The sequence below is a fragment of the Orcinus orca genome, chromosome 8, assembly GCF_937001465.1.
Source record: "Orcinus orca chromosome 8, mOrcOrc1.1, whole genome shotgun sequence".
In the NCBI taxonomy this organism is placed as follows: domain Eukaryota; kingdom Metazoa; phylum Chordata; class Mammalia; order Artiodactyla; family Delphinidae; genus Orcinus; species Orcinus orca.
Genome location: NC_064566.1, coordinates 83,974,315 through 84,002,033, shown reverse-complemented (window position 1 = coordinate 84,002,033; position 27,719 = coordinate 83,974,315). Strand labels below are relative to the sequence as shown.

The window sequence follows — 27,719 nt, the reverse complement described above, 5'->3', positions numbered from 1 at the left end:
GCTTGATTTCTAAAGGGTCATCCATTTAAATTCCATTTAATCTGCCATGCTAAAATGCATGATGTATGTTAATAGTTTGTACATGAGAATACCGTATAGATATTAGTCAAATGAAATACCAACAGCCACCCATTATTACAATCAAAATTCCTAATGGAGGATACATGTATTGTACTCTATAGGACATATAAAAATGCAATGCTTTTTCACAGCCTCTAAATTCTATGACTGCAGCTAGAATGAAATGCCATTTTATACCGTATTTTGCAAATACATATAGGAATAGTGTAGCTATAATAAGTCAACTGTACTAGGTTGGCAAAATGGTAATAGATCAGACCATTGCCTCAGACTATACCTTCAAAGATACATCTAGATTATATTCTATGAAAAATGTAGTTTACATCCTGTTTGTGATATTTAATAGATCTCTGGCATATTCATTGTGACATTTGTGACAATGTAAATAGCTACTCTTCTCCAAGTAAAATCATATAAACTAAGAAAGAGCTTATTTTTCTGACAAATTGAATGTATATACAATTCTTATCCCAAACCCTATCACCAAGTACTAGATAATGAAATGGATTGTCAAGGATGCTTTTAAAATATGCTTCCCACAGGTATTTTTAAGTATGGAGAGAATAACCATATGTTTAGAATAGTTGCTTAGACAAATCTTTACAAAAAGTAGAGAATTAGATTGGATGATTCCTGGAAGTCCCTTTCAGCCTTATGGTGAAAAAACACATTGTTTACGATTAAAACACATAATTTACTATATCACAATAAGCTTAACTTACTGTGCAGAATAAGCATAAATGACTTCAGTGAGTTTGGTTCTCTCCCCATGCTCCTGTGCTATAAGAAGCCCATCAGCATAGCTGAGGTATTTCCTATTCTCAGCAGGAGGATTGAAGTACTCCCAGAGCCTGTTCTTTCCACACTGACTGTAAGCCTACCCTCTATTCCCTGTGAAAGAAGTGAGTTAATCTCTCAGCCCCCTAAAGAAATTCTTTTGTGGGTAATTATTCCCATGAGAACCTTGTCCTCAGCCTCCACAGCCTCCTATAAACACCCTGGCCTTCTTGCCCACATGTGGTTAAAAACAGAAACCTAGACCCAAGGAAGGGAGGGACAGGCAAGGATTCAGGTCTAGGTCCCGTTTCCACATGCAAAGTGTTGCATTAGTGTCCTCTTAAGCCCCAGAGAGAGAAAGAGTTCAACAATTATAAAAATGATCACCATTATAACAAATAATCTGCAATCTAAAAATATTTTCTAGCTGTATACTTAGAGAACTTAAAAACACTAATTAATCCTCACAGACTACATTGGACACTAGTTAATCTGTTACTTAACTGAGTTATTTCATAACCAAATTCTAATGCAGCCAAAATCCCTAACCAGAAAAAGTATATTGTATTCAGTAGACATAAGCTACCAATGAGTGTACCTATCGGAGTAAGAAAATGGCCACCACAAGGTTTCAAGGAAACAAATGTTTCCAACTCATTAACCTCAAGAGAAACTTAGATTCTATATCTGATCCAAAATAAGAAACCCTGGACACACTGTGCTCCTAATTTCAGGGTGAGTCTGTAATAATATTTTCATGCACTATTACTTAATGGGAACAGGTTTTCATTTAGCAGAACAAGCAATGGAAGCCTATCTGTAACTTTGGTGATTACTAGGTCTGAAGGTTAGACATACTTCAGTGTTAATGAAGGTGATTCACTGAATTTAAAAGCCACATCAAATAAACTGCAGAAGAACATTAAAAAAAATCTCAAATCCATAAAGTACAGTTTTTTTCCTTGTTTTTATTATGAAAGAAACAATGTTCTTGGCAAAATATCCTACACCTTTTTCTCACTAATGCAAGTATCTAGTGATTTGCTCCCATGAGGGGCAGTTAGTCCTTAGGAAGCATCCGTTGAAGAAGGTGACAGGGGCAGGGGGGTGGACTTACATGTCATTTAGTAGGATGTTGTTTATTAGAATTTAGCACATTGTAAAAACTACCTATATTTAGAAGTGCTAAGTTGAAAGGGTGCAATGTAGCAAATCATTTTATTTTCACTGATATTTCTTAGAAGATAGCAAAAAGACCTTTCGTTAATCTTGGTTACAGATACATACATTTGCTATTAGGAGATGCCATTTCCTCTGGATTCTATGCTACATTAATCAAATCTAAAAGCTATATTTACTAAGCAGATATACTATGCTTTCTCAGCATCTGAAATCCTAGGTTATGTGTATTTTCAATCTAAGCACTTATCTCTCTAAATAAGTGAAACTATATTCAATTAATATGTTGGAATTACATAATATACCAACTATACAGTAGCAGATTGTGAAAATCTAATAATGCTGTGTGAAATTATCTAGAAGAGATATGTATAAAAATAGGTAATATCCCTAAAATATTTCGCCAAGTTACAGTTTTTCCTGCTGGGAAGTTTACCACACTGCCATGATATATGTATGAAATGTCTGTTCAGAAAAACAAAATTAGAAAATATTCCTTTCATACCCACTCACTAAATGTAGGAATATTTAATCAAAACTGGATCTCAAAAGTGATACAAATATATAGAGAAAGATAGCTGTATGTGTGACAAACAAGAAAACATGGAATCTATTTATTGGTTAGTTTTGAAAGGGGCCTCACACTTGTAATTAATTAGAATACATATATATATTATACATAATATATATATGACCAAAAACACTCATAAGAATGAATACATCTTATTTCCCCTTTGCCCTCCAGTTTTTTATTGACAGTCATCACCCTCCTTTTTCTAGGATTATTGCCTGACATAACAGAAATTCCACTGCTTTTTCTCCACAGAGCAGTGAAAGATAAACAATCTTTCCATTCTCCTGTCATGATCCATGTTCTGGGCTTGTGCTTTTTGGAGGAGTCTTTGATCTGTAGCAGGTCTCAGAGGCTTGTCTCCCGGAGGAACATTGTGCCAATGTTGTAGGAAACTTTTTTTATTCTCGATGAAGAAAGAGAAGGCTTTGGCTGCTTAGGACCAGTTCTTACCTCCAGGAAGTAGCAGACCCCAGAGATTTCCTTTGGAAAGTTGTCTGGAAGCTCTTCACGGGACCGAGGAATGAATGTGAAACTTTCTTCTCGTTTTAATAATCTAAGAAGAAAATATATAATGTGAATCATATGGGCAGGTGAGATGAGAAAAAAATGGACACAAATTTTAAAGACTCAGGAAGCCTATCAATGACTGAGCTCATATTAAATGCCTTCATTCTTTGTAGAGATGTGGCCTTCATTACATTCCAAATACTAGGAAATATTATTTCTCAGGAGAAAATACCTTCACGCTATAATAATAATTTTAAAAAAGCAAAGTTGTTCTTGGTGCTACTGGAAAATATTTGTTCAAAGTTGATTTTTTTTCCTAAACAAAAGGCTAAAGGAACTGCATAAAACAAGTTTTTATTCAAACATGCAGGATTTACTCTTTCTGTTTTAAAAATCTGCCTAATTCTGGAGCACTCCTTTAATGTTTTGTAGACTCTCAATAAGATTTAAATCCTATGTGTCATACACATAAATCAAGTTTTTAGCTTTGTAGAACAACAGTCATAATTCCATGTTTCTGTGATATCTGGTTACTGATTTCTAACAATACATATTTTCTAAACTCACATTTAGAAAATATTTGTTTGTCATTTGTCAAACAGCTTGACTCTTCCCATCCAGTCATAGTTTCTAAACTCACATTTAGAAAATATTTGTTTGTCATTTATTTGTCAAACAGCTTGACTCTTCACTTCCAGTCATAGTTAAAGACAATTTTCTAGTACACTAATACTGGAGATTTATGCTTGTCCAGTTCCATGAAATGTTCAGTTTGATAGTCGTATCTAAAAAAGTGGTCCAGCAATTCAATTTAATTCAACAACTTTTATGGGCTGCTTCTTATTGCCCTAGAAAAATCTCCTAGATTCTGTTGTGAATATAATAAGTAGAACACAACAAGCTTAAAGTTTTTTCAAAAGAGATAGACACAGAGAATAAAAGAAAAAGAAAATAAAAACTGAATAAGCAAACAAAAGCCACAGTAATATAAAAGTAATATAAAACAATAGGCTAGATGCCATAAGAAAGGTGAATCCAAAAAGGTGTTGAAGTCCAGAGAGGGAAAAAGTTTACAGTGGGACGACCACTAAACCTTCATGGATGAGATGGTACTTAAAGATGGGCAGAATTTCAACAAGTGAATATGGAGAACAACATAATCAAAGGTTTAGATACAAGGAAATTATGATCAGGATCAACATGTTTCCAACTATTGGATACCATTATAGAATGAGGTAAGAGTGAGAGTTAAGGCTGAAGCAGTAGGTTAAGACAAATTTTTGAAGTCCAAAACTAAACGTTTAGACTTTATTTGGAAGGCACAGTGGAGCCAAACTTATCACTTTTTCCCTAAAAACCATTCATTTTCCTAAGACAGGTAAATGTTAATAGCAAGTCCAAGTTATTCAGGATAAGAGATGGGTTGGGGGTGAAAGGAACCATTATGACAGAGAAAAGGCAAAGTCAAAAAGTCAGTGAGTGCAAGAATAAACAATGTTTGAAAAATGTAAGATCATTGCACAAGCAATGATAATCATCTTTACACTAAAGAGAAAAAAAGAATCATTCCTTGTCAAAAGTTCTTAATGGATAAAAATATTATCTGAAAATAAGTTGGTAGTACTAAGAATTCTTATAATGTGAGCAATCTATATTTACCCTTATGAATGACTGTTGTAGTATTTTGCGTCATAAAAGATTTTATTCTTACTTGCTCAGTTTATTTATTTAATTTAATTTTTATTTTATATTGGGGTATAGTTGATTTACAATGTTGTGTTAGTTTCAGGTATACAGCAAAGTAGTTCAGTTGTACATATACATATATCCATTCTTTTTCAGATTCTTTTCCCCATACTGGTTATTATAGAATATTGAGTAGTTCCTTGTGCTATACAGTAGGTCCTCGCTGATTATCTATTTTATGTATAGTAGTGTATATATGTTAATCTCAAACTCCTAATTTATCCCCGTGCCCCATCTTTCTCCTTTGGTAACCAGAAGTTTGTTTTAGAAGTCTGTGAGTCTGTTTCTGTTTTGTAGATAAGTTCATTTGTATCATATTTTTAGAGTCCACATATAAGTGATATCATATGATGTTTCTTTCTCTGACTGACTTCACTTAGTATGATAATCTCTAGGTCCATCCATGTTGCTGCAAATGGTATTATTTCATTCTTTTTTAATGGATATTCTATTTTATATATGTACCACATCTTCTTTATCCATTCCTCTGTTGATGGACATTAGGTTGCTTCCATGTCTTGACTATTGTAAATAGTGCTTCAATGAACACTGGGGTGCATGTATCTTTTTGAACTAAGGTTTTCTCCAGATATACGCCCAGGAGTGGGACTGTTGGATTATATGGTAGTTCTAGTTTTAGTGGTTTAAGGAACCTCCATACTGTTCTCCACAGTGGTTGTACCAATTTACATTCCCACCAACAGTGACTGAGGGTTCCGTTTTCTCCACATTCTTTTTTTTTGTTTGTTTTGTTTTGTTTTTTTTTCGGTATGCAGGCCTCTCACTGCTGTGACTTCTCCCGTTGTGGAGCACAGGCTCCGGACACGCAGGCTCAGCGGCCATGGCTCACGGGTCCAGCCACTCCACGGCATGTGGGATCTTCCCGGACCGGGGCACGAACCCGTGTCCCTTGCATCGGCAGGCGGACTCTCAACCACTGCACCACCAGGGAAGCCCTTCTCCACATTCTTGCAAGCACTTGTTATTTGTTGACATTTGGATAATAGCCACTATGACAGGTGAGAGGTGATATCTCATTGTGGTTTTTCCTTTTTAAAAACTTCCAATTGACCATTCCTTTAAAAATATTACACAGTGATTATATTAACTTGGGATATAGGTAAATGAGTCTCATTCTAACATTTCAAAATTCTTTCAATTAACTTATCTCATTTATCCACATAATGTAACTCCATGCAAAGTCTAAACATGCTCTTCTCTGACAAATTTATGGAGGGTAAAATTGAGTCCAGAGTAAGATAGAGTGCTTTGCTAGTGGGAGCAGTAAGACAGTGTTGGCACTGAAAGTAGAGTCCAGACCTGTTAACTCCTAGTCAAACTTAGCACTACAATAAATAATAAAGCTACACTAAGATAGTTTTTATTTCTTCCAGTGTTATTGACATATAATTGACATACAGCACTGTATAAGTTTAAGGTGAACAGTATAGTGGTTGGACTTACACCATTAAATAATTACCACAATAAGTTTAGTGAACATCTCATATAAATACAAAGTTAAAGAAACAGAAAAATTTTTTTTTCTTGTGACGAGAACTCTTAGGGTTTACTCTCCTAACAACTTTCATATATAACATACAGCAGTGCTAATTATATTTTTCATGTTGTACATTACATTCCCAGTACTTATTTACTTTATAACTATTAGTTTGTACCTTTTGACTACATCCGTCTAATTCCTGCTTTCCCCACTCCTCTCTGGTAAAACCACAAATCTGATCTCTTTTACTGTGTTTGTTCACTTTTGAGGTATATTTGACCTACAACACTATGTTAGCTCCTGTCATACCCAGTAGTGATTTGATATTGCTATACATTTCAAAATAATCACCATGATAAGCATAGTTACCATATGTCATCATACAAAGATATTACATAATTATTGACAATATTGCCCACCCACACTGTACATTTCATAATCATAATTCATTTATTCTGTAACTAGAAGTTTGTGCATCTTAATCTCCTTCAAGTATTTCTCCTCCCCCCAACAAACTCCTCTCTGGCAACCACCTGTTTGTTCACAGTATACATAATGCTGGTTTTGTTTTGTTATATTCAGTCATTTGTTTTGCTTTTTAGCTTCCACATAAAAGTGAAATCATACAGTATCTGTCTTTCTCTCTCTGACATTTCATATAACATGATACCTTCTAGGTCCATCCATGTTGTCCCAAATGGCAGATTTCATTCTTTTTTATGGCTGAGTAATATTCCATTGTATGCATATGCCATATCTTCTTTATCCATTCATTCATTGATGGGCACTGAGGTTGCTTCCATATTTTGGCTATTGTAATAAAACTGCAGTGAACATAGAGGTGCATGAATCTTTTCTTATTAGTGTTTTTGTTTTCTTCAGATAAACATCCAGGAGTGGAATTTCTGGGTCATTTGATAGTTCTATTTTTAATTTTTTGAGGAATTTTCATACTGTTTTCCATAATGGCTGCACCAATTTACATTCTCTCCAACAGTGATTTAGGGTTCCATTTTCTCCACATTCTTGGAAGCACTTGTTATTTGTTGATATTTAGATAATAGCCATTCTGACAGGTGTGAGGTGATATCTCACTGTGATTTTTATTTGCATTTCCCTGATGATTAGCATCTTTTCCTTTGCCTGGTGGCCATATGTATGTCTTCTTTAAAAGTGTCTACCTAGATCCTCTCCCAGATTTTAAATTGTGTTTTTGTTTTGTTGATGTTGAATTGTAAGTGTTCTTTGTATATTTTGGATATTAACCCTTTTTGGATAAATGGTTTGCAAATATCTTCTCCCATTCAGTAGAGAGCTTTTTTATTTTGTTGATAGTTTCCTTTGTTGTGCAAAACTTTTTAGTTTGATGTAGTCCCATTTGTTTATTTTTGCTTTTGTTTCCCTTGCCTAAGGACACATGTCCAAAAACATATTGCTAAAACCAATGACAAAAAGCATATTAGCTAAGTCTTCTTCTAAAAGTTTTACAATTTCAGGTCTTATATTTAAGTCTTTAATCCATTTTGATTTTACTTTTCATATGGTGTGAAAAATTAGTCCAATTTGATTCTTCTGTCCAGTTTACCCAACACCATTTATCTTTTCCACATTGTATTTTCATTCTTCTTTTTTGTAGATTAATAGACCATATGACTGTGGGCTTAATTCTGGGCTCTTTATTCTGTTCCATTGACCTTTGTGTCTGTTTTCTGCCAGTACCATACTGTTTTGAATTACTGTAGCTTTGTAGTATGGTTTAAAATCAGGGAGCCTGATACCTCCAGCTTTGTTCTTTTTTCTCAAAGTTATTTTGGCTATTCTGGGTCTTTTGTATTTCCATACAAATTTTAGAATTATTTGTTCTAGTTCTGTGAAAAATGTCATTGGTATTTTGATAGAAATTACATTGAATCTGCAAACTGACTGAGTACCATTGTCATTTAACAATATCAGTTCTCCCAACCCATAAGCATTATATATTTTTCCATCTGTGTCATCTTCAATTTCTATTCTCAGTGTCATAGTTTTCTGAATATGGGTCTTTTTCCTCCTTAGTTAGATTTATTCTTAGGTATTTTATTCTTTTTGATACAACTGTAAATGGGATTGTTTTATTAATTTCTCTTTCTGACAGTTTGTTTTTAGTGTATAGAAATGCAACTGATTTCTGTATATTAATTTTGTGTCTTGCAATATTAACAAATTCATTGATAAGTTCTAGTAGTTTTCTTTTGTGGCATCTTTAGGATTTTCTATGTATAGTATCTTGTCATTTGCAAAGAGCGACAATTTTTCTTATTTTTTTCCAGCTTGGATTCTTTAAAAACTTTTTTGTGTGTGTCTGATTTCTGTGGCTAGGACTTCCAATACTTTACTGTATAAAAGTGGTGAGAGTGGGCATACTTGTCTTGTTCAGGAAGAAAGGTTTTCAGTTTTTCATTATTGAATATGATGTTGGCTTGGATTTGTCATATAAGACCTTTATTATGTTGAGGTATGTCCCCTCTATACCTACTTTGTTCAGAACTTTTAATCACAAATCTATGTTGAATTTTGTCAAGAGCTTTTTCTGCATCTACTGAAAAGATCATATAATTTTTATTCTTCAGTTTGTTAATGTGATTTGTCACATAGTTTGATTTGCAAATATTGAACCATTCCTGATTCCCTGAGATATATCCCACTTGATCATGGTATATGATCCTTTCAAGGTATTGTTGACTTCAGTTTGCTAATATTTTGTTGAGGATTTTTACATCCATGTTCATCATTGATACTGGCCTATAATTTTCTCTTTTTTGTGATGTCTTTGTTTGGTTTTGGTAACAGGGTGATGCTGGCCTCATAGAATGAGTTCAGAAGTGTTCCTTGCTCTTCAACTTTTTGGTAATAGTTTGAGAAGATTAGGTGTTGATGCTTCTTTAAATATTTGGTAGAATTCAACTCTGAGTCCATCTGGTTCTGCACTTTTATTTGTTGGGAGTTTTAAAATTACTGATTCAACTTCATTACTGGTAATTGTTCTGTTCATATTTTCTATTTCTTCTTGGTTCAGTCTTGGAAAATTATACATTTCTAGGAATTTGTCCATTTTTTCTAGGTTGTCCATTTAATTGATGTATAATTGTTTGCAGTAATATCTTATGATCCTTTGTAATTCTGTGGTGTTGGTTGTAACTTACTCTTTTACATTTCAGATTTCATTGATTTGGGCTATTTTTTTAGTTTGGCTAAATGTTTATCAATGTTGTTTACCTTATCAAAAGTTCATATCTCATTTTCACTGATCTATTGTTTTTTTAAAAATTCTCTATTTCCTTTATTTTTGCTCCGATCTATATGATTTCCTTCCTTCTACTAATTTTGGGTTTTATTTGTACTTCTTTTTCTAGTTCCTTCTGGTGTGAGATTAGATTATTTATTTGAGATATTTCTTGTTCCCTGTGGTAGGCTTGTATTGCTATAAAATTCTCTTTAAGAACTGCTTTTTGCCCCATCCCATAGATTTTGAACTGTTATGTTTCCATTTTCATTTGTCTCAAGGTATTTTTTGATTTTCTTACTGATATCTTGAGTGACCCATCAGTTGTTTAGTAACATATTGCTTACCTTTCACATGTTTGTGATCTTTGCAGTTTTTATTCTTATAGTTGACTTCCCTTCCCAAGTCAAAAAACATGCTTGATCTGATTTCATTTTCCTTAAATTTACTGAGACTTGTTTTGTGGCCTAGCCTGTGATCTATCCTGGAGAATGTTCCATGTACACTTGAAAAGAATATGCTGCTTTTGGATAAAATGTTCAATATACATACATTAAGCCTATCAAGCATAATGTGTCATTTAAGGTCAGTGCTTCCTTATTGATTTTCTGTCTGGATAATCTGCCCATTGATGTAAGTGAGGTGTTGAAGTCTCCTACTATTATTGTGTTCCTATCAATTTCTCCCTTTACGTTTGTTAGTATTTGCTTTATGTATACTTAAATGCTCTTATGTTGGATATATATATTTACAATCATTAGATCTTCTTCTTGATCATTAAGTAGTATATTAATTTGTCCCTTGTTAAAGTCTCTGTTTTAAAGTCATTTTGTCTGATATAAGTATTGCTACCCTGGCTTTTTTTTTCATTTCAATTTGCATGGAACATCTTTTCCCACCCCCTCACTTTCAGTCTGTGTGTATCTTCAGATGTAAAGTGAATATCTTGAAGGCAACATATATGTATCCATTCAGCTACTGTATGTCTTTTCTTTGGAGCACATAGTCCATTTACATTTGTAGTAATTATTGATAGGTTTGTACTTATTATCATTTCATTAATTGGTTTGGGGTAGTTTTTGTAGTTCTTTTTTGTTCCATTTTTCTTCTTTGCTTTTTTCCCTTGTGATTTGATGATTATCTTTAATGTTTGGATTCCTTTCTCTTTTTTTGTGTTTATGTATCTATATAGATTTTTGGTTTGTGATTACCATGAGGTTTATATATAGCAAAATATACATACATGATTATATTACATTATTGATCTCTAAGTTCAAACACATCTTAACAACCCTGAATTTTTCTCCCCCACATTCACTGTTTCAAACATATTTTACATCAATTTGTTTTGTGTATCCCTTAACTACTTATTATTATGCAGTTTGGTTTTACTACTTTTAAACTTCTTGTTTTATACATAGTTGATTTACTACCTTTACGGTATATTTGCCTTTTCCAATGAGATTTTTCTCTTTGTAATTTTCATGCTTCTAGTTTTGACCTCTTCTTTTCTGTTTAGAGAAGGTCCTTTAGCATTTCTTGTAAAACTGGTTTTTGGCGTTGAACTTTTTTAGCTTTTTATTGTCTGTAAAACTTTTGATTTCTCCATCAAATCTGAAAAGAGCTTGCCAGGTAGAGTATTATTGGTTGCAGGCTTTTTCCATTCATCACTTTAAATATATCATGCCACTCCCTTCTGGCCTGCAGAGTCAGCTGATAGTCTTATGGGAATTCCCTTGTACATAACACGTTGCTTTTCCCTTGCTGCTTTAATGTTCTTTATCTTTAACTTTTGCCATTTTAATTACAGTGTGTCTTGGTCTGGTCCTCTTTGTGTTGATCTTGTTTGTGACTTTCTGTGTTTCTTGGACCTGGATGTCTGTTGACAGTCCTAGGTTAGGGAAGTTTTCAGTTATTAGTTCTTCATATGTATTCTCTGCCTGTTTCTCTCTCTCTTCTTCTACTTGGACCCCTATAATGTTAATAATATGCTTGATGTTGTCACTGAGGTTTCTTAAGCTCACTTCTTTTTTAAAAATTCTTTTTCTGTTCATCATGAGTGATTTCCACTACTCTGTCTTCCAGTCCACTGACTCATTTTTCTGTATCATCTAATCTACTCTTGATTTCTTCTTGTGTATTTTTATTTCAGTTATTGTATTCTTCAGGTCTGTTTCATTCTTCTTCACATTTCCTAACTCTTTGTTGAAAACTTTTAACTTCTTACTTTTTTTTTTTTTGCGGTACATGGGCCTCTGACTGTTGTGGCCTCTCCCATTGTGGAGCACAGGCTCCGGACGCACAGGCTCAGTGGCCATGGCTCATGGGCCCAGCCGCTCCGTGGCATACGGGATCTTCCCGGACTGGGACATGAACTCATGTCTACTGCATTGGCAGGCGGACTCCCAACCACTGCGCCACCAGGGAAGCCCCTAACTTCTTACTTTTTTCATTCATTTTTCTCCCCTATTCTTTGAATATCTTTATGATCATTACCTTAAACTCTTTTTCAGGTAGATTCCTTATCTTGAACTTCATTTAGTTCTTCTGCGATTTTATATTTCTCTTTCCTCTGGAACATATTCCTCTTTTGCCTCATTTTGCCTAATTGTTTTTATTTTTATGTATTTGGTAGATTGGTTATGTTTCTCAATCTTGGAGAAGTGATCTTATTAGGAGATGACATATGGGGCCCAGCAGCACACTCCCCTTTGGTTACCAGAGCTATATGCTCTAGGGGTGCTCTCTATGTGGGCTAAATAGGCCCTTCTGTTGTGGTGGACTGGCTACTGTGGGTGTACTGGTAGGCATGGCTGGTCCCAGGTCCAGTTGGTTGCCAGACTCTGACTAGGGTAAAGGCTGTAGGCCACTGGTAGATAGGGCTGGGTCCTGGCATGATTGGCTGCATCAACTGGGAACTTCCATTCCTAGTGCTGGTCTGCTGGTGGCAGGGCTGTGTTATGAACCAGTTGGATACAGAACCCTGGGTATTCCTGGGGCTAGTGCTGGCCCACTGGTGGGGGAGACCAAGTCCTGTGGTGGCTGGCTGAAGGGTTAAAGACCCCATCGCTAGTGTCAACCTGCTGCTGGGAGAGACCAGATCCTAGGGTAGTTGGCTGAGAGCACCAAAGTGTCCAGAAACTAATGTTGACCCACTGGTGGACAGGACAGAATTCAGATCTTGAGTCTGGTTCTGGTGCCAACCTGCTTGTGGGTGGGTCAGGTTGAAACAGGTGGTTGTAAGGCTGCAGTGGTCCTAGGCTTGCATCTGCCTGTTGTTAGGTGGGCCAGAGCCCAGGGTGACCTGGGGCTGATGTCATCCTATGGTTGGGTGGAACCGTGTCCCGGGGCAGCTGGAGCTCAGAGGTTCCTACAGCAGCCGACCTGCTGGTGAGTGAGATTTTATCCCCACACAGGTAGCTGCTTGGCCTTTGGCTTCCCAGAACTGGTGCTGACTGGCTGAGTCCCAGTGGTTAAAAGCTAGAGGGAAGATTCCAAAATGGTACTGGTCAGAACCACCAGTGTCCTTGTAGTAGATAGAGTCCCAGGTGTCTCCTACTTCTCTTGGAAGCTCTCCAAGAACAGCAAATGGGTCCTTTCAAATTACTGTTTCTGCCCTGGGTCCCAGAGCACGTGATTTTGCATTAACCCTTTAAATGTGGTGTCTATTTCTACAGCCCTCTGTCTCTCCCAAAAGTAAGCCCCATTGCTCTTTAAAGCCAAACAATCTGGGGGTTTGTCTTCCAAGTGTAGGACCCCTGGACTGAGAAGCCCATATGGGGTTTGGGAGCCCAATGTTGAGCTTGGATCCCTTGCTCCTTGGGGAGAAACTCTGCAATTGTAAATATCCTCCCTTTTCTGGGTCATCTACCTAGGGGTATGGGTCTTGACTACAGTGCATGTCTGTCTCTTCTATCCATATCATTGTGGTTCATTTTTCATAGCTTTAATTGTATAAAATATTCTCTGCTAGGCTTCAGGTTGTTCTCATCAATAGTTGCTCTGTAAATAGTTGTAAATTTGGTGTGCCCATAGAAGGAGGTGAGCTCAGGGTCTTCTTACTCTACATCTTGGCCACTTCTCTTTAAGATAGCTTTACATCACATCTCTAGAGATAGCTTTACATCACAATCAGAATGGAAGTCATTTTAGTACTGTTTGCTTTCTTTTTGTTTTTGTAGATGTTGATTGTCTTTACATATAATATACAATCAGTTACTTCAGAAGAAAAAAATGTAAAATTCCCTAAACAATAGTTTAATTTAGAATTGAATTCCAGAATAATTTTTCTTAGCTCAGAACAGTCATCAATGTGCAACATGTGGGTATCAATGATGCCAATCAATCAATAGACACTTGTTGAGTGCTTGTAACATGCTGAAATAGTCCTCTGAATGGAAGAGAGTAAGTGGACATGCACAGAATATGTTAATATAAAATTTAAAGGGCAAGAAATACTGATGACACAAATTAAGAATAAAAGCCAGCATATGGTACAACATATGATAAAATCCAAAAGAGGAAATTCTGTAGGGTAAAGGGAGAAATGATGACTGTGGATCTTAGTACAAAATTCTAGAACCAGAGCAATGAAGTTCACTTCCACTAATTATAAAGTAGAGCCATAAGCTCAATCTTTCCAACAAGTTTCCTTAAAGGCCCATTATCAACAAATAGGATTCTACATAAACTACATTTCTCTATTCCTACATGTTAAGCCCCCTAATTTTGCTATCTTTACAGTTTGTTTGCCTTACTAAGGTCTTTATATTTTGCTATAATTGAGATTTTTATGACAATGAATAATAAAATTGGGATAACTTCTATGAAAACCCTTGTAAATGACTGAAAGAGGGTGCAGTAGTGACTTTGGATGCCACAACTTAAATAATTCACTGGACTTTGTCTGGGAGGAAACTTTTAATAATGAATTAATTTCTTGACATTTTAAATTCATCTCATATATACTGTGCTAAAATCACAAATGCATCAACTTTTATGGAGTTTTATTCTTTTATAAGTATATGTTTTGGTATAAATAAACTAAATACAGTTTTAAATTTTAATTATAAAAATGAGAGCACATAAGGATAAATTGATCAAGCTCCTATGATATCCAGTATTTAGCAAGTTTTTTTATATATAAACACTGAAGTGCAATATTCAGATGATTTCCAATAGGAAAATCTGAATGAATTACTGGCGGGTCTGTGCAGGAGGTTGGGGGAAACATTTCACACAGCACACCTGGTCATGATGAGTCATGGTGATAAATAAATGATCAAATGTGTATACAGGGATTAAGAATTCATGCACTGATCACCTCAGAACTTCTGACCCTTCTGATATGCTTTATTAAGTCCAGGTCCCTGGGCTGGCTCTAAAGCTTTGCCTAGAAGTTCATTTCTTCAGCAGCTCAGGACTGATATGGAAGCTTAAACTCTACATAAATCTACATAAAACTCTACATAAAACTCTACATAAAGCTCGAATCCCTAAGTGGTTGATATACAACTTGGGAATTTCAACATGTTTAACAAGTGCTCAGAAGCCACACAAATCCTAGTTTACATGCCTGTCACCCTTCCTCTTCTCAACAGAATTTTTTCTACAAATTGATTTTCAAGATGAAAATTAACTGCTTCTACGGATCATCGGATTGCCCTCAAGCATGCCACGGACCTCCATGGAGGTCCATGAAGCTGCTCCCTCACTGCTGTGTAATGAAGCTGTTCTCTGATTCCTTCAGCTCTTGTTTGAATGCCCATTACCCCTTGTTTTCACTAAGCGTTGTGCTCTCCTGTATTCTGTCTCAGAAAAGGACCTGAAACTAAATTACACTGAAGTACAAATGAACTAAATGTAATTTCCATTTTAACATAAGATCCAGAGTTATAAAAAAGTAATCAAGTTGTAACAGTGACATTTCAGGCATCGTATTCTAGGATTTATTGTCTTTTTCAGATCATACTTCATTGTCATATATACAGTCATATATACAGGTTGTCATATATACATATATATGACATATGTATAATTGTCATATACACAGGTTGATGGTCATATATTATTCTAACCTAATGGTTTATTATTCTAAACTAATGGCTTAGGTTAGAATTTGATCTTTTATTACTCTATTCCTTTTACTCCAAATCTATACTTTGATTTGATTGCTAATTAGGGAGGCCTTTAGGGCTGTTTGCTATGTGCATTTCTCATAGTACTCCAAGACTGTAGAATTAGGAAAGATAACCAGTAATACAATTCTCAAGCCAGTCTTTGCCTTCATGCAGTCTTCTGGTCAATGACTTCAGCAGTTAGCTGGTCAACAGTTAGTTCCTAAATGCCTTCTAAGAGCTAGGTGCTGAACAAATGCATTGCTAGTTTTGATTGTAATAGTTATGGGGCAGGAGAGGACTGAGATGGAAAGAAGGAACTTTTATTTTTGCTGAAAATGTCTTTTCATAAAGTGTTTTTTTTTTTTGTTTGTTTGTTTTAGCTGAGTTGATGTCATGGGTAACTCCCTAGACAAAACAAACCTTGCTGAAATTAATAGATGTATTTCCAGTCTCTAATAGTGACCAACTAGATGTGCAGTCCTCTAACATCTGCATGTTTGAGATCATCATGCAAGATTGGAAAATCTTTTGTTTGTTTCAACAACTAAAAAAACCTGTGTAATATGCAAAGTTATAAGAGAGCAACAACTCAGAATGCTATGTACCAAAGTAATTACAAACTTATCTATTCATTTCCATGCTACTGCTCACAGAAGAATTCATTAAGACCAAGGCAAGAGACAATAATATATGAGGCATTTTGCAGAGCTGAGGCCTAGAAAGCATATGAGGATAGTGACTTTTTTTTTTTTTGAGGATAGTGACTTTTTGAAGACTGAATATCTGAAATGTCTTTATTTTGTTCTCTTCTCAATTTGATTAGTTTGATGCATCATTAAATTCTTGATTGGAAATTATCTTCTCCTCAATATTTTGCTGCTAAAAAGTCATTTGTCATTCCATTTCCTATTCAGGTGGGTATAAACTTTCTGTCAGTCTCTCTCTCTCTCTTTTATCATCATCATCATCATCTTTCTGTCTCTGGTTTTATAAAAATTAATGATAATGGTGCCTCAGTGCATCTTTTTATTCAGTAAAATGACCATTAGTGGAACCTTTTGATATACAAGTTATATCTTTCATTTTTGAGAATTTTTTTGTTATTTTGTTGATAATTTTTTACATTTATTCTGTATTTTTCTTTCTGGATTTCTGCTTAGTTATATATTGGACTTGGTAAATTGATCCTCCAGTTGTTTTCTTTTCTTTGTGATTTACTTGCTCATTTTTCTATTCTACTTTCTGTATGATTTCCTCTAATATTATCTTGTAATCCTCACAAGGATTTTAAAACAATTTTATAACTTCAGGTATTATATTTTTAATTTCCAAGAGCTCATATTTGTTATATGATTGTTTCATTTATTAAGTGTTTTGTTCTTACTTACAATCTTAAATCTATGATAATATTAATCATCCTTTTTGATTTTCTTCTGTTCTCTATATTGCCTCCATTTCCTCCAAATGATTATTGACTACTTGTTGCTGGGATTTTCTTTTTTTTTGGTTGTTGTTGTTTGCTTGCTTATTTTGGTTTTTCTCTTTCATATTAAAGACATTCAAAAATGACTAATATCATTGGAAGTCCCTTTTACTTAACTGTGATACAGTACAATCTGATTGGAAGCTTTATGTGTGGCAAGATTTTATAAAATTGTGGGTTTCTTTTGGGCATTTCATTAGGGCTCCCAAATATCAATATTTTTAGCATTTTTCCCTTGGGTTAATTTGTCCAAGTAACAATGTTCCAATCACGCCTGTGACATTAAACCTGGCTTCCAGCATTCTGGAAGTTAAATGGAGGAAATGAACTGGGAATCTCACTGTTCAGTATATAGACTGTTACTTAGTCCCCCTGTTTCACCTGCTCAAATTTAGAGCCATTTTCATTCAATATCTCAAGGAAAATAAACTATTGTATACTTCTAGAGTTATTTGTCCCTCCCAAATCTATGCTTACTAAATAATAGAGTTTTAGATGAGCACATGGCTACCCAGCTAGAAACCACATTTTTCAAAATCCTCACAACTAAGTTTCTGAGTGATTATTAGGTTCCTACAATTAGAGTCACTCGTTCAAGATTTGAATGTCAGAAGTGAAGTTGATTCCATTTTCTTCTGGCAACTGACTATTAACCCTGGCTATCAGATTAGAATTTTGCAGAAGAAGGCTCCAGTTTCTAGTTTCCTGAGTATCAGGATAATGGCCCAGTAGTGGTGACTTTTTCACCCAACCTCCTAATCGCTGGAATGAACATTTAGGCAACCACTTTTCAGCTTCCTGAGATTCAAAGCTTAGTATGGCTGTGGCCATGGCTCCAGACCTAGACCATTATAATTCCAGTAGTGACATCAGAGGCTTAACTAACCAATTTTATATTTGCTGGCATCATTTCAAGATACCCAGCTTAGAATCTGCTCTTTTTTCCCCCTTTCATGGTTCTGTAAGCATATCATTCACTGTATTAAATCTTTTCCATCTTAAAATACCTGGGGTTGCTTCTACTTCTTGTATTTTTCTGAAATTTCTCTCAGTTATGTGTTGGACTTTGTAAATTAATCCTTTAATTAGTTTCTCCCTTTTTCTGAATAAGCTGATATTTAGAGTTAGAGTGTATAAGCTTGCTTCTTATCTGTACCTTCTTCTGTAAGACTTGAGACATCATTGTTCCCCTCTGTACTAAGCCAAATACCACTAAAGTATACACTTTTCATCTTGCTCTCTTCCATTGTTAACTCCTTTTCCCTTTTTTGTATGTATACGTTGGGAGAGGATTATACTTGTTTTATATTTTTACTATCATTTTCCTACCATTTCAGAAAAGATTAATGAAAACTCAGGTGTTCAATCTGCAATGTTAAATTAGAATTTTCTACTGTTGCTAATTACCTGAATATCTTTTTGCAAAGGAATGCATTTGGACTCTGTTATGATGGCATTAGACACTACGTCTTTGAGTGATGGGGAAGGATAACAGTTCTGAGAAAAGAAAATAAAAAAAGGTAAAAATTCTTTGTGGTTTTCTAAGCATTTTGTAGTTCCCAATTTTTCCTATTCACCTTCTTCTTTCCATCGGAGTGGAATAAAAGTTCTGCTCTGTATTTCTGCTTTATGCTTCATTGCTCCAAAATCTGATACAGTTTGAAAATAAGCCCAATAAAACTATAGTTATTGAATCAGACAGCCTAAAATCCCTTGAAATTCAACAATTCATTCTTTGGAAATAACACTCCTGTCCAAATAAGGAAAGTAAGAATCTGGCTTACTATGAAATAAACAGAAGGAGCTCACCAAATCTGTATGCATTTTAAGGTTACAAAGATTTTAAGTTGCAGGTTTTGTAGCAATTTTATAGAAACATGTTTGTGGGTTTTAAAATTCAAGTTAATGGACAAGTTTTCAAAAGGGGACAGTTTCCCTATATGTTCCTGAAAAGTATAAGGCAGAGAGCCATAGAGGCTCTCTGTGACACCCTGGCTCATTTCTTTTTGCAACCACATTGTGTTAAGTATTCATAGCAAAGTGTGCTTATTATAAATTCCACAGTCTGTGTGCCTGGTGCTTGCTAGGGAGTGCACATTCTGGTATGTGTTTCTTATTTGGATGGCAAAACAAGTGCTTCTTAAATTCTTAATTTTAGGATACTGAATAGCTGAAGATAATTCTGCTCCATTGGTTTCTGTGGACATTGTCAATTTTCAGCTGTAAAAGCCTAAAACCTCCATTTAACAGACTAAAAATCAAAGAGAGTTAAAATTAAAAACACAAAGAAGAATTACATGTCTACAGGCAAAATTTCAAAAAGAGGTGGCAAATGAGAGATTAGAAAAATTAACTGTAATCAGTTCTTATAAATTAAATAATTTCTTCACATTTTTTACTCCTTTGATCAAAATAATTAAAAAAAAAATAAGTCCAGGACTAAATGCTCCCACCAAAAGACACAGATTGGCTGAATGGATACAAAAACAAGACCCATATATATGCTGTCTACAAGAGACCCACTTCAGACCTAGAGACACATACAGACTGAAAGTAAGGGGATGGAAAAAGATATTCCATGCAAATGGAAACCAGAAGAAAGCTGGAGTAGAAATTCTCATATCAGACAAAATAGACTTTAAAATAAAGATTATTAGAAGAGACAAAGAAGGACACTACATAATGATCAAGGGATCAATCCAAGAAGAAGATATAACAATTGTAAATATTTATGCACCCAACATAGGAACACCTCAATACATAAGGAAGATACTGACAGCCATAAAAGGGGAAATCGACAGTAACACATTCATAGTAGGGGACTTTAACACCCGACTTTCACCAATGGACAGAGCATCCAAAATGAAAATAAATAAGGAAACACAAGCTTTAAATGATACATTAAATAAGATGGACTTAATTGATATTTATAGGACACTCCATCCAAAAACAACAGAATACACATTTTTCTCAAGGGCTCATGGAACATTCTCCAGGATAGATCATATCTTGGGTCACAAATCAAGCCTTGGTAAATTTAAGAAAATTGAAATTGTATCAAGTATCTTTTCCGAACACAACGCTATGAGACTAGATATCAATTACAGGAAAAGATCTGTAAAAAATACAAACACATGGTGGCTAAACAATACACTACTTAATAACGAAGTGATCACTGAAGAAATCTAAGAGAAAATCAAAAAATACCTAGAAACAAATGACAATGGAGACATGACGACCCAAAACCTATGGGATGCAGCAAAAGCAGTTCTAAGAAGGAAGTTTATAGTGATACAAGCCCACCTTAAGAAACAGGAAACATCTAGAATAAATAACCTAACCTTGCACCTAAAGCAATTAGAGAAAGTAGAACAAAAAAACCCCAAAGGTAGCAGAAGGAGAGAAATCATAAAAATCAGATCAGAAATAAATGAAAAAGAAATGAAGGAAATGAAGCAAAGATCAATAAAATTAAAAGCTGGTTCTTTGAGAAGATAAACAAAATAGATAAAACATTGGCCAGACTCATCAAGAGAAAAAGGGAGAAGACTCAAATCAATAGAATTAGAAATGAAAAAGGAGAAGTAACAACTGACACTGCAGAAATACAAAAAATCATGAGAGATTACTACCAGCAACTCTATGCAAATAAAATGGACAACCTGGAAGAAATGGACAAATTCTTAGAAATGCACAACCTGCCAAGACTGAATCAGGAAGATATAGAAAATAAGAACAAACCAATCTCAGGCACTGAAATTGAAACTGTGATTAAAAATCTTCCAACAAATAAAAGCCCAGGACCAGATGGCTTCACAGGTGAATTCTATCAAACATTTAGAGAAGAGCTAACACCTATCCTTCTCAAACTTTTCCAAAATATAGCAGAGGGAGGAACACTCCCAAATTCATTCTATGAGGCCACCATCACCTTCATACCAAAACCAGACAAGGATGTCACGAAGAAAGAAAACTACAGGCCAATATCACTGATGAACATAGATGCAAAAATGCTCACAAAATACTAGCAAACAGAATCCAACAGCACATTAAAAGGATCATACACCATGATCAAGTGGGGTTTATTCCAGGAATGCAAGGATTCTTCAATATATGCAAATCAATCAATGTGATAAACCATATTAACAAATTGAAGGAGAGAAACCATATGATCATCTCAATAGATGCAGAGAAAGCTTTTGACAAAATTCAACACCCATTTATGATAAAAACCCTGCAGAAAGTAGGCATAGAGGGAACTTTCCTCAACTTAATAAAGGCCATATATGAGAAACTGACAGCCAACATCATCCTCAATGGTGAAAAACTGAAAGCATTTCCACTAAGATCAGGAAAAAGACAAGGTTGCCCACTCTCACCACTCTTATTCAACATAGTTTTGGAAGTTATAGCTGCAGCAATCAGAGAAGAAAAGGAAATAAAAGGAATCCAAATCAGAAAAGAAGAAGTAAAGCTGTCACTGTTTGCAGATGACATGATACTATACATAGAGAGTCCTAAAGATGCTACCAGCAAACTATTAGAGCTAATCAATGAATTTGGTAAAGTAGCAGGATACAAAATTAATGCACAGAAATCTCTGGCATTCTTGTACACTAATGATGAAAAATCTGAAAGTGAAATCAAGAAAACACTCCCATTTACCATTGCAACACAAGAATAAAATATCTAGGAATAAAACTACATAAGGAGACAAAAGACCTGTATCCAGAAAATTATGACACTGGTGAAAGAAATTAAAGATGATACAAATAGAGGGAGAGATATACCATGTTCTTGGATTGGAAGAATCAACATTGTGAAAATGACTCTACTACCCAAAGCAATCTACAGATTCAATGCAATCCCTATCAAACTACCACTGGCATTTTTCACAGAACTAGTACAAAAACTTTCACAATTTGTATGGAAACACAAAAGACCCTGAATAACCAAAGCAATCTTGAGAGCGAAAAATGGAGCTGGAGGAATCAGGCTCCCTGACTTTGACTATACTACAAAGCTACAGTATTCAAGACAGTATGGTACTGGCACAAAAACAGAAAGATAGATCAATGGAAAAGGATAGAATGCCCAGAGATAAACACACACACATATGGTCACCTTATCTTTGATAAAGGAAGCAGGAATGTACAGTGGGGAAAGGTCAGCCTCTTCAATAAGTGGGCTGGGAAAACTGGGCAGGTACATGTAAAAATATGAGATTAGATCACTCCCTAACCCCATACACAAAAATAAGCTCAAAATGGATTAAAGACCTAAATGTAAGGCCAGAAACTATCAAACTCTTAGAGGAAAATATAGGCAGAACACTGTATGACATAAATCACAGCAACATCCTTTTTGACCCACCTCCTAGAGAAATGGAAATAAAAACAAAAATAAACAAATGGGACCTAATGAAACTTCAAAGATTTTGCACAGCAAAGGAAACCCTAAACAAGACGAAAAGACAACCCTCAGAATGGGTGAACATATTTGCAAATGAAGCAAGTGACAAAGGAATAATTTCCAAAATTTACAAGCAGCTCAATAACAAAAAATCAAATAACCCAATCCAAAAATGGGCAGAAGACCTATATAGACATTTCTGCAAAGAAGATATACAGACTGCCAACAAACACATGAAAGAATGCTCAACATCATTAACCATTAGAGAAATGCAAATCAAAACTACAATGAGGTATCATCTCACACCAGTCAGAATGGCCATCATCAAAAAATCTAGAAACCATAAATTGTGCAGAGGGTGTGGAGAAAAGGGAACACTCTTGCACTGCTGGTGGGAATGTGAATTGGTACAGCCACTATGGAGAACAGTATGGAGGTTCCTTAAAAAACTACAAATAGAACTACCATATGACCCAGCAATCCCACTACTGGGCATATACCCTGAGAAAACCATAATTCAAAAAGAGTCATGTACTAAAATGTTCACTGCAGCTCTATTTACAATAGGCTGGAGATGGAAACAACCTACGTGCTGATCTTCGGGTGAATGGATAAAGAAGATGTGGCACATATATACAATGGAATATTACTCAGCCATAAAAAGAAACGAAGTTGAGCTATTTGTAATGAGGTGGATAGACCTAGAGTCTATCATACAGAGTGAAGTAAGACAGAAAGAGAATGACAAATACTGTATGCTAACACATATATATGGAATTTAAGAAAAAAATGTCATGAAGAACCTAGGGGTAAGACAGGAATGGGGACACAGACCTACTAGAGAACAGACTTGAGGATATGGGGAGGAGGAGGGGTGAGCTGTGATGGGGTGAGAGAGGGGCATGGACATGTATACACTACTGAGCGTAGGGTAGATGGCTGGTGGGAAGCAGCCGCGCGGTTCAGGGAGATCACCTCGGTGGTTTGTAACCGCCTGGAGGGGTGGGATGGGGAGGATGGGAGGGAGGGAGACGCAAGGGGGAAGAGATATGGGAACGTGTGTGTATGTATAGCTGATTCAGTTTGTTGTGGGGCAGAAACTAGCACACCATTGTGAAGCAATTGTGCCCCAATAGAGATGTTAAAAAAAAAAAAAGTCCAATATCACACTAGTCTTTCTGTATAAAAGGCAAAGGATGGAGTGGAAGGAAAAAAATATGCACATTTTTAAAATGAACACTCCTTCATTGACTTCATTATTAAAATATTAAATGTAGAAAAAATTTTAAAGAATTCTGTGTTCTCTATTTGATGTATTCCTGAACCAATCATAAGTAGAGTTAGCCTAGATCTTTGTAAGGAGAACATAGAAAGTTGTAATGACTTCAATCCCAAAGAAGGCAAATCAGCCTGAAGAAAATATTTAGGAACTAGAAAACAAAAAGTGAAGTTTTTTCTCTTCTTCAAGAGTTTAACCCTCCTCCTCCTCATTCTTCCTTTTTTTTCTTTTAAAGTGTTCACATTTTATTAACATTACATTCCCCTTGTTATCACCACAGAATATAAATTCAGGTTAGAGGAGAGAACTTCACAAATGCAATAAAGCATTCTGTAGTATACCAAAGTTTGTATAAAATGTCTGACCAAATCAGCTTGCTCAAAAATCATTAATCACTTCCATTATAGATAATTTATTTAGTTTAATATTTATGATTCTTAGAAAATAAACATACTATACACACTTTAAACAGTGTTTTCCATTTACCTTTTCATTAGCACTTAAAATACATATTTCTGCTTGAAGGTGACATTTAAAAATTATTCTAAAATAGCGGCAGCAAAATAAAATTCTGCAATAACAAAAGAGCAAAACTAGGATCCATAATTAAGTTATTACCATATTTACAAGTATGATCCTGAAATAAATACTACTTCTAAGCAGCTCTATTATCAGCTTTTCATGTTTGGTTTAAACACACACAATTGGTTAGTGTGGGGAGGCTTATAATATTATAATATTATATTCTATGTATTGTTCTGAAAGGGTTCTTCAAGAGCCAACCAGTCCTAAAAACAGAATGCCATAAAACAAATAGAATTCCTATGTAACATCAAAAGCATGTGATATTTTGTAGCAGCTAGGAGTATTTCACGATTGGCTTCTTTAGAACTAATTTCATGAGGAGAGCTTAAGAAGGTGGACATTTTACCATTATCATGTGTGTGTAAAAGTGACATGTTTCTTTTGTGCTAATTTGATTCCCTTGAATGACATAGTTAGTGAGCTAGTCACCAATAATTTCATGACCAGGCAAATCAAACCTGCAAAAAAAGAAGCCACTTTCAAATTACCATGTTATTGTCTCACCCACTCAAACAATTTATTTTCAACATAAATATATAACCTCAATATAAGATACCTGACTAAAGCAAGCACTATCAACAAGACCAAGACAGCATCTTTTCTAAGGTTTAGATTTTGGCCAGAATTCCTGATACATAGAATAGTCCATACCAAGAGTCGTTGTTCCTGCAACAAAGCTTTGGGTTGCCAGGCACATGTGAATCAGGTGAATGGACATTTTAGTATTTTCCCTTCTCTTCAATTTATATAATTCATACACAACGATTGCTGCAAAACCTGCCATTCCAATGGGGACAAATTGTGCCCCTCTGGCTATTCAAATAAATTTAGATCCATGATCTTCATTATATGAAGAAAGAGAAATATTTGTGTTGGTAGACAGTGATTGAAGGATCTTTTGAGAACTACAGGATTTCTTTAAGTCACTTAAGTTCTCTGGTTCTGTTCTCCAGAAGAGATCACATCTTGGATCACAAATCAAGCCTTGGAAAATTTAAGAAAATTGAAATTTTATCAATCATCTTTTCCAAACACAATGGTATGAGGTTAGAAATCAATTACAGGAAAAAACTGTAAAAACCACAATACATGGAGGCTGAACAGTGTGCTGCTAAATAACCAAGAAATCACTGAAGACATCAAAGAAGAAATAAAAAAATAGAAACAAAATACAATGAAAACACAATGATCCAAAACCTATGGGCTGCAGGGAGAGGACTGGGGCTGGCTGTGTGAACACAGACTGAAGGGGCTAGTGTGCCACAGCCAGCAGGGAGGGAGTCCAGGAAAAAGGCTGTAGCTGCCGAAGAGGAAAGAGACTTTTTCTTGCCTCTTTGTTTCCTGGTGCACGAGGAGAGGGGATTAAGAGTGTGACTTAAAGGAGCTCCAGAGATGGGAGTGAGCCACAGCTATCAGCATGGACCCCAGAGATGGGCATGAGACACTAAGGCTGCAGCTGCAGCTACCAAGAAGCCTGTGTGCAATCACAGGTCACTATCCACACCTCCTCTCCTGGGACCCTGTGCAGCCTGCCACTTCAGGGTCCCGTGATCCAGGGACAACTTCCCCGGGAGAACACACAGTGTGCCTCAAGCTGGTTCAACGTCACACTGGCCTCTGCTGCCACAGGCTCGTCCCGCATTCTGTACCCCTCCCTCTCCCCGGCCTGAGTGAGCCAGAGCTGCCGAATCAGCTGCTCCTTTAACCCCATCCTGTCTGAGCAAAGAACAGACGCTCTCAGGTTACCTATACACAGAGGCGGGGCCAATCCAAAGCTGAACCCTAGGAGTAGTGCAAACAAAGAAAAGAAAGGGAAATTTCTCTCAATAGGCTGAGGAGCAGCGGATTAAATCTCCACAATCAACTTGATGTACCCTGCATCTGTGGAATACCTGAATAGACAACAAATCATACCAAATTGAGGAGATGGACTTTGGTAGCAACTATATATATATATATATATATATATATATATATATTTCCCCTTTTTCTCTTTTTGTGAGTGTGTATGCCTATGCTTCTGTGTGTGATTTTGTGTGTATAGCTTTGCTTTTAACATTTGTCCTAGGGTTCTATCTGTCCTTAATTTTTTTTAATTTTTAGTATAGTTTTTAGCACTTGTTATCATTGGTGAATTTGATTTTTGGTTTGGCTGCTCTCTTCTATCTTTCTTTCTTTTCTTTTTAATTTTAAATTTTTTAAAATAATTATTTTTTATTTTAATAAATTTATTTTATTTTACTTTCTTTTCTTTTATCTTCATTCTTTCTTTATTTTTTTCCCCTTTTATTCTGAGCCATGTGGATTACAGGCTCTTGGTACTCCAGCCAGACATCAAGTCTGTTCCTCTGAGGTGGGAGAGCCAAGTTCAGGACACTGGTCCACAAGAGACCTCCAAGCTCCACGTAATATCAAACAGTGAAAATCTCCCAGAGATTTCCATCTCAACACCAAGACCCAGCTCCACTCAATGACCAGCAAGCTACAGTGCTAGACACCCTATGCCAAACAACTAGCAAGACAGAAGCACAACCCCGTCCATTAGCAGATAGGCTATGTAAAATCATAAGGCCAGAGACACCACAAAACACACCACCTGACCTGGACCTGCCCACCAGAAAGACAAGATCCAGCCTCATCCACCAGAACACAGGCACTAGGCCCCTCCAGCCAGGAACCCTACACAAACCACTGAACCAACCTTAGCCACTGGAGACAGACACCAAAAACAATGGGAACTAAGAACCTGCAGCCTGCAAAAAGAACACCTCAAACACAGTAAGTTAAGCAAAATGAGAAGAGAGAGAAACACACAGCAGTTGAAGGAGCAAGGCAAAAACCCACCAGACCTAACAAATGAAAATGAAATAGGCAGACAACCTGAAAAAGAATTCAGAATAATGATAGTAAAGATGATCTAAAATCTTGGAAATAAAATGGAGAAAATACAAGAAACATTTAACAAGGCCTAGAAGAAATAAACAGCAAACAAACAGTGAATGAACAACACAATAAAGGAAATTAAAAATTCTCTAGAAGGAATCAATAGCAGAATAACTGAGGCAGAAGAATGGATAAGTGACCTGGAACATAAAATAGTGGAAATAATTATGGCAGAGTAGAATAAAGAAAAAATAATGAAAAGAATTGAGGACAGTCTCAGAGACCTCTGGGACAACATTAAACACACCAACATTCGAATTACATGGGTCCC

The 27,719-nt window shown here is 35.7% G+C and overlaps 1 protein-coding gene and 1 pseudogene across 1 annotated transcript in view; both read right to left on the bottom strand.

Moving 5' to 3' along the window:
* Nucleotides 1-1,643: 1,643 nt before the first annotated feature.
* GUCY1A2 (guanylate cyclase 1 soluble subunit alpha 2) overlaps nt 1,644-27,719 on the bottom strand; it is a 436,347-nt gene continuing 410,271 nt past the window's right edge. Inside the window, exon 8 of the mRNA XM_004284012.3 lies at nt 1,644-3,164. Within this exon, the coding sequence (XP_004284060.1) occupies nt 2,957-3,164 (208 nt within the window). The 3' untranslated portion in view covers nt 1,644-2,956. The remainder of the gene's footprint in view (nt 3,165-27,719) is intronic.
* LOC105748792 (HIG1 domain family member 1A, mitochondrial-like) overlaps nt 25,107-27,719 on the bottom strand; it is a 34,548-nt pseudogene continuing 31,935 nt past the window's right edge.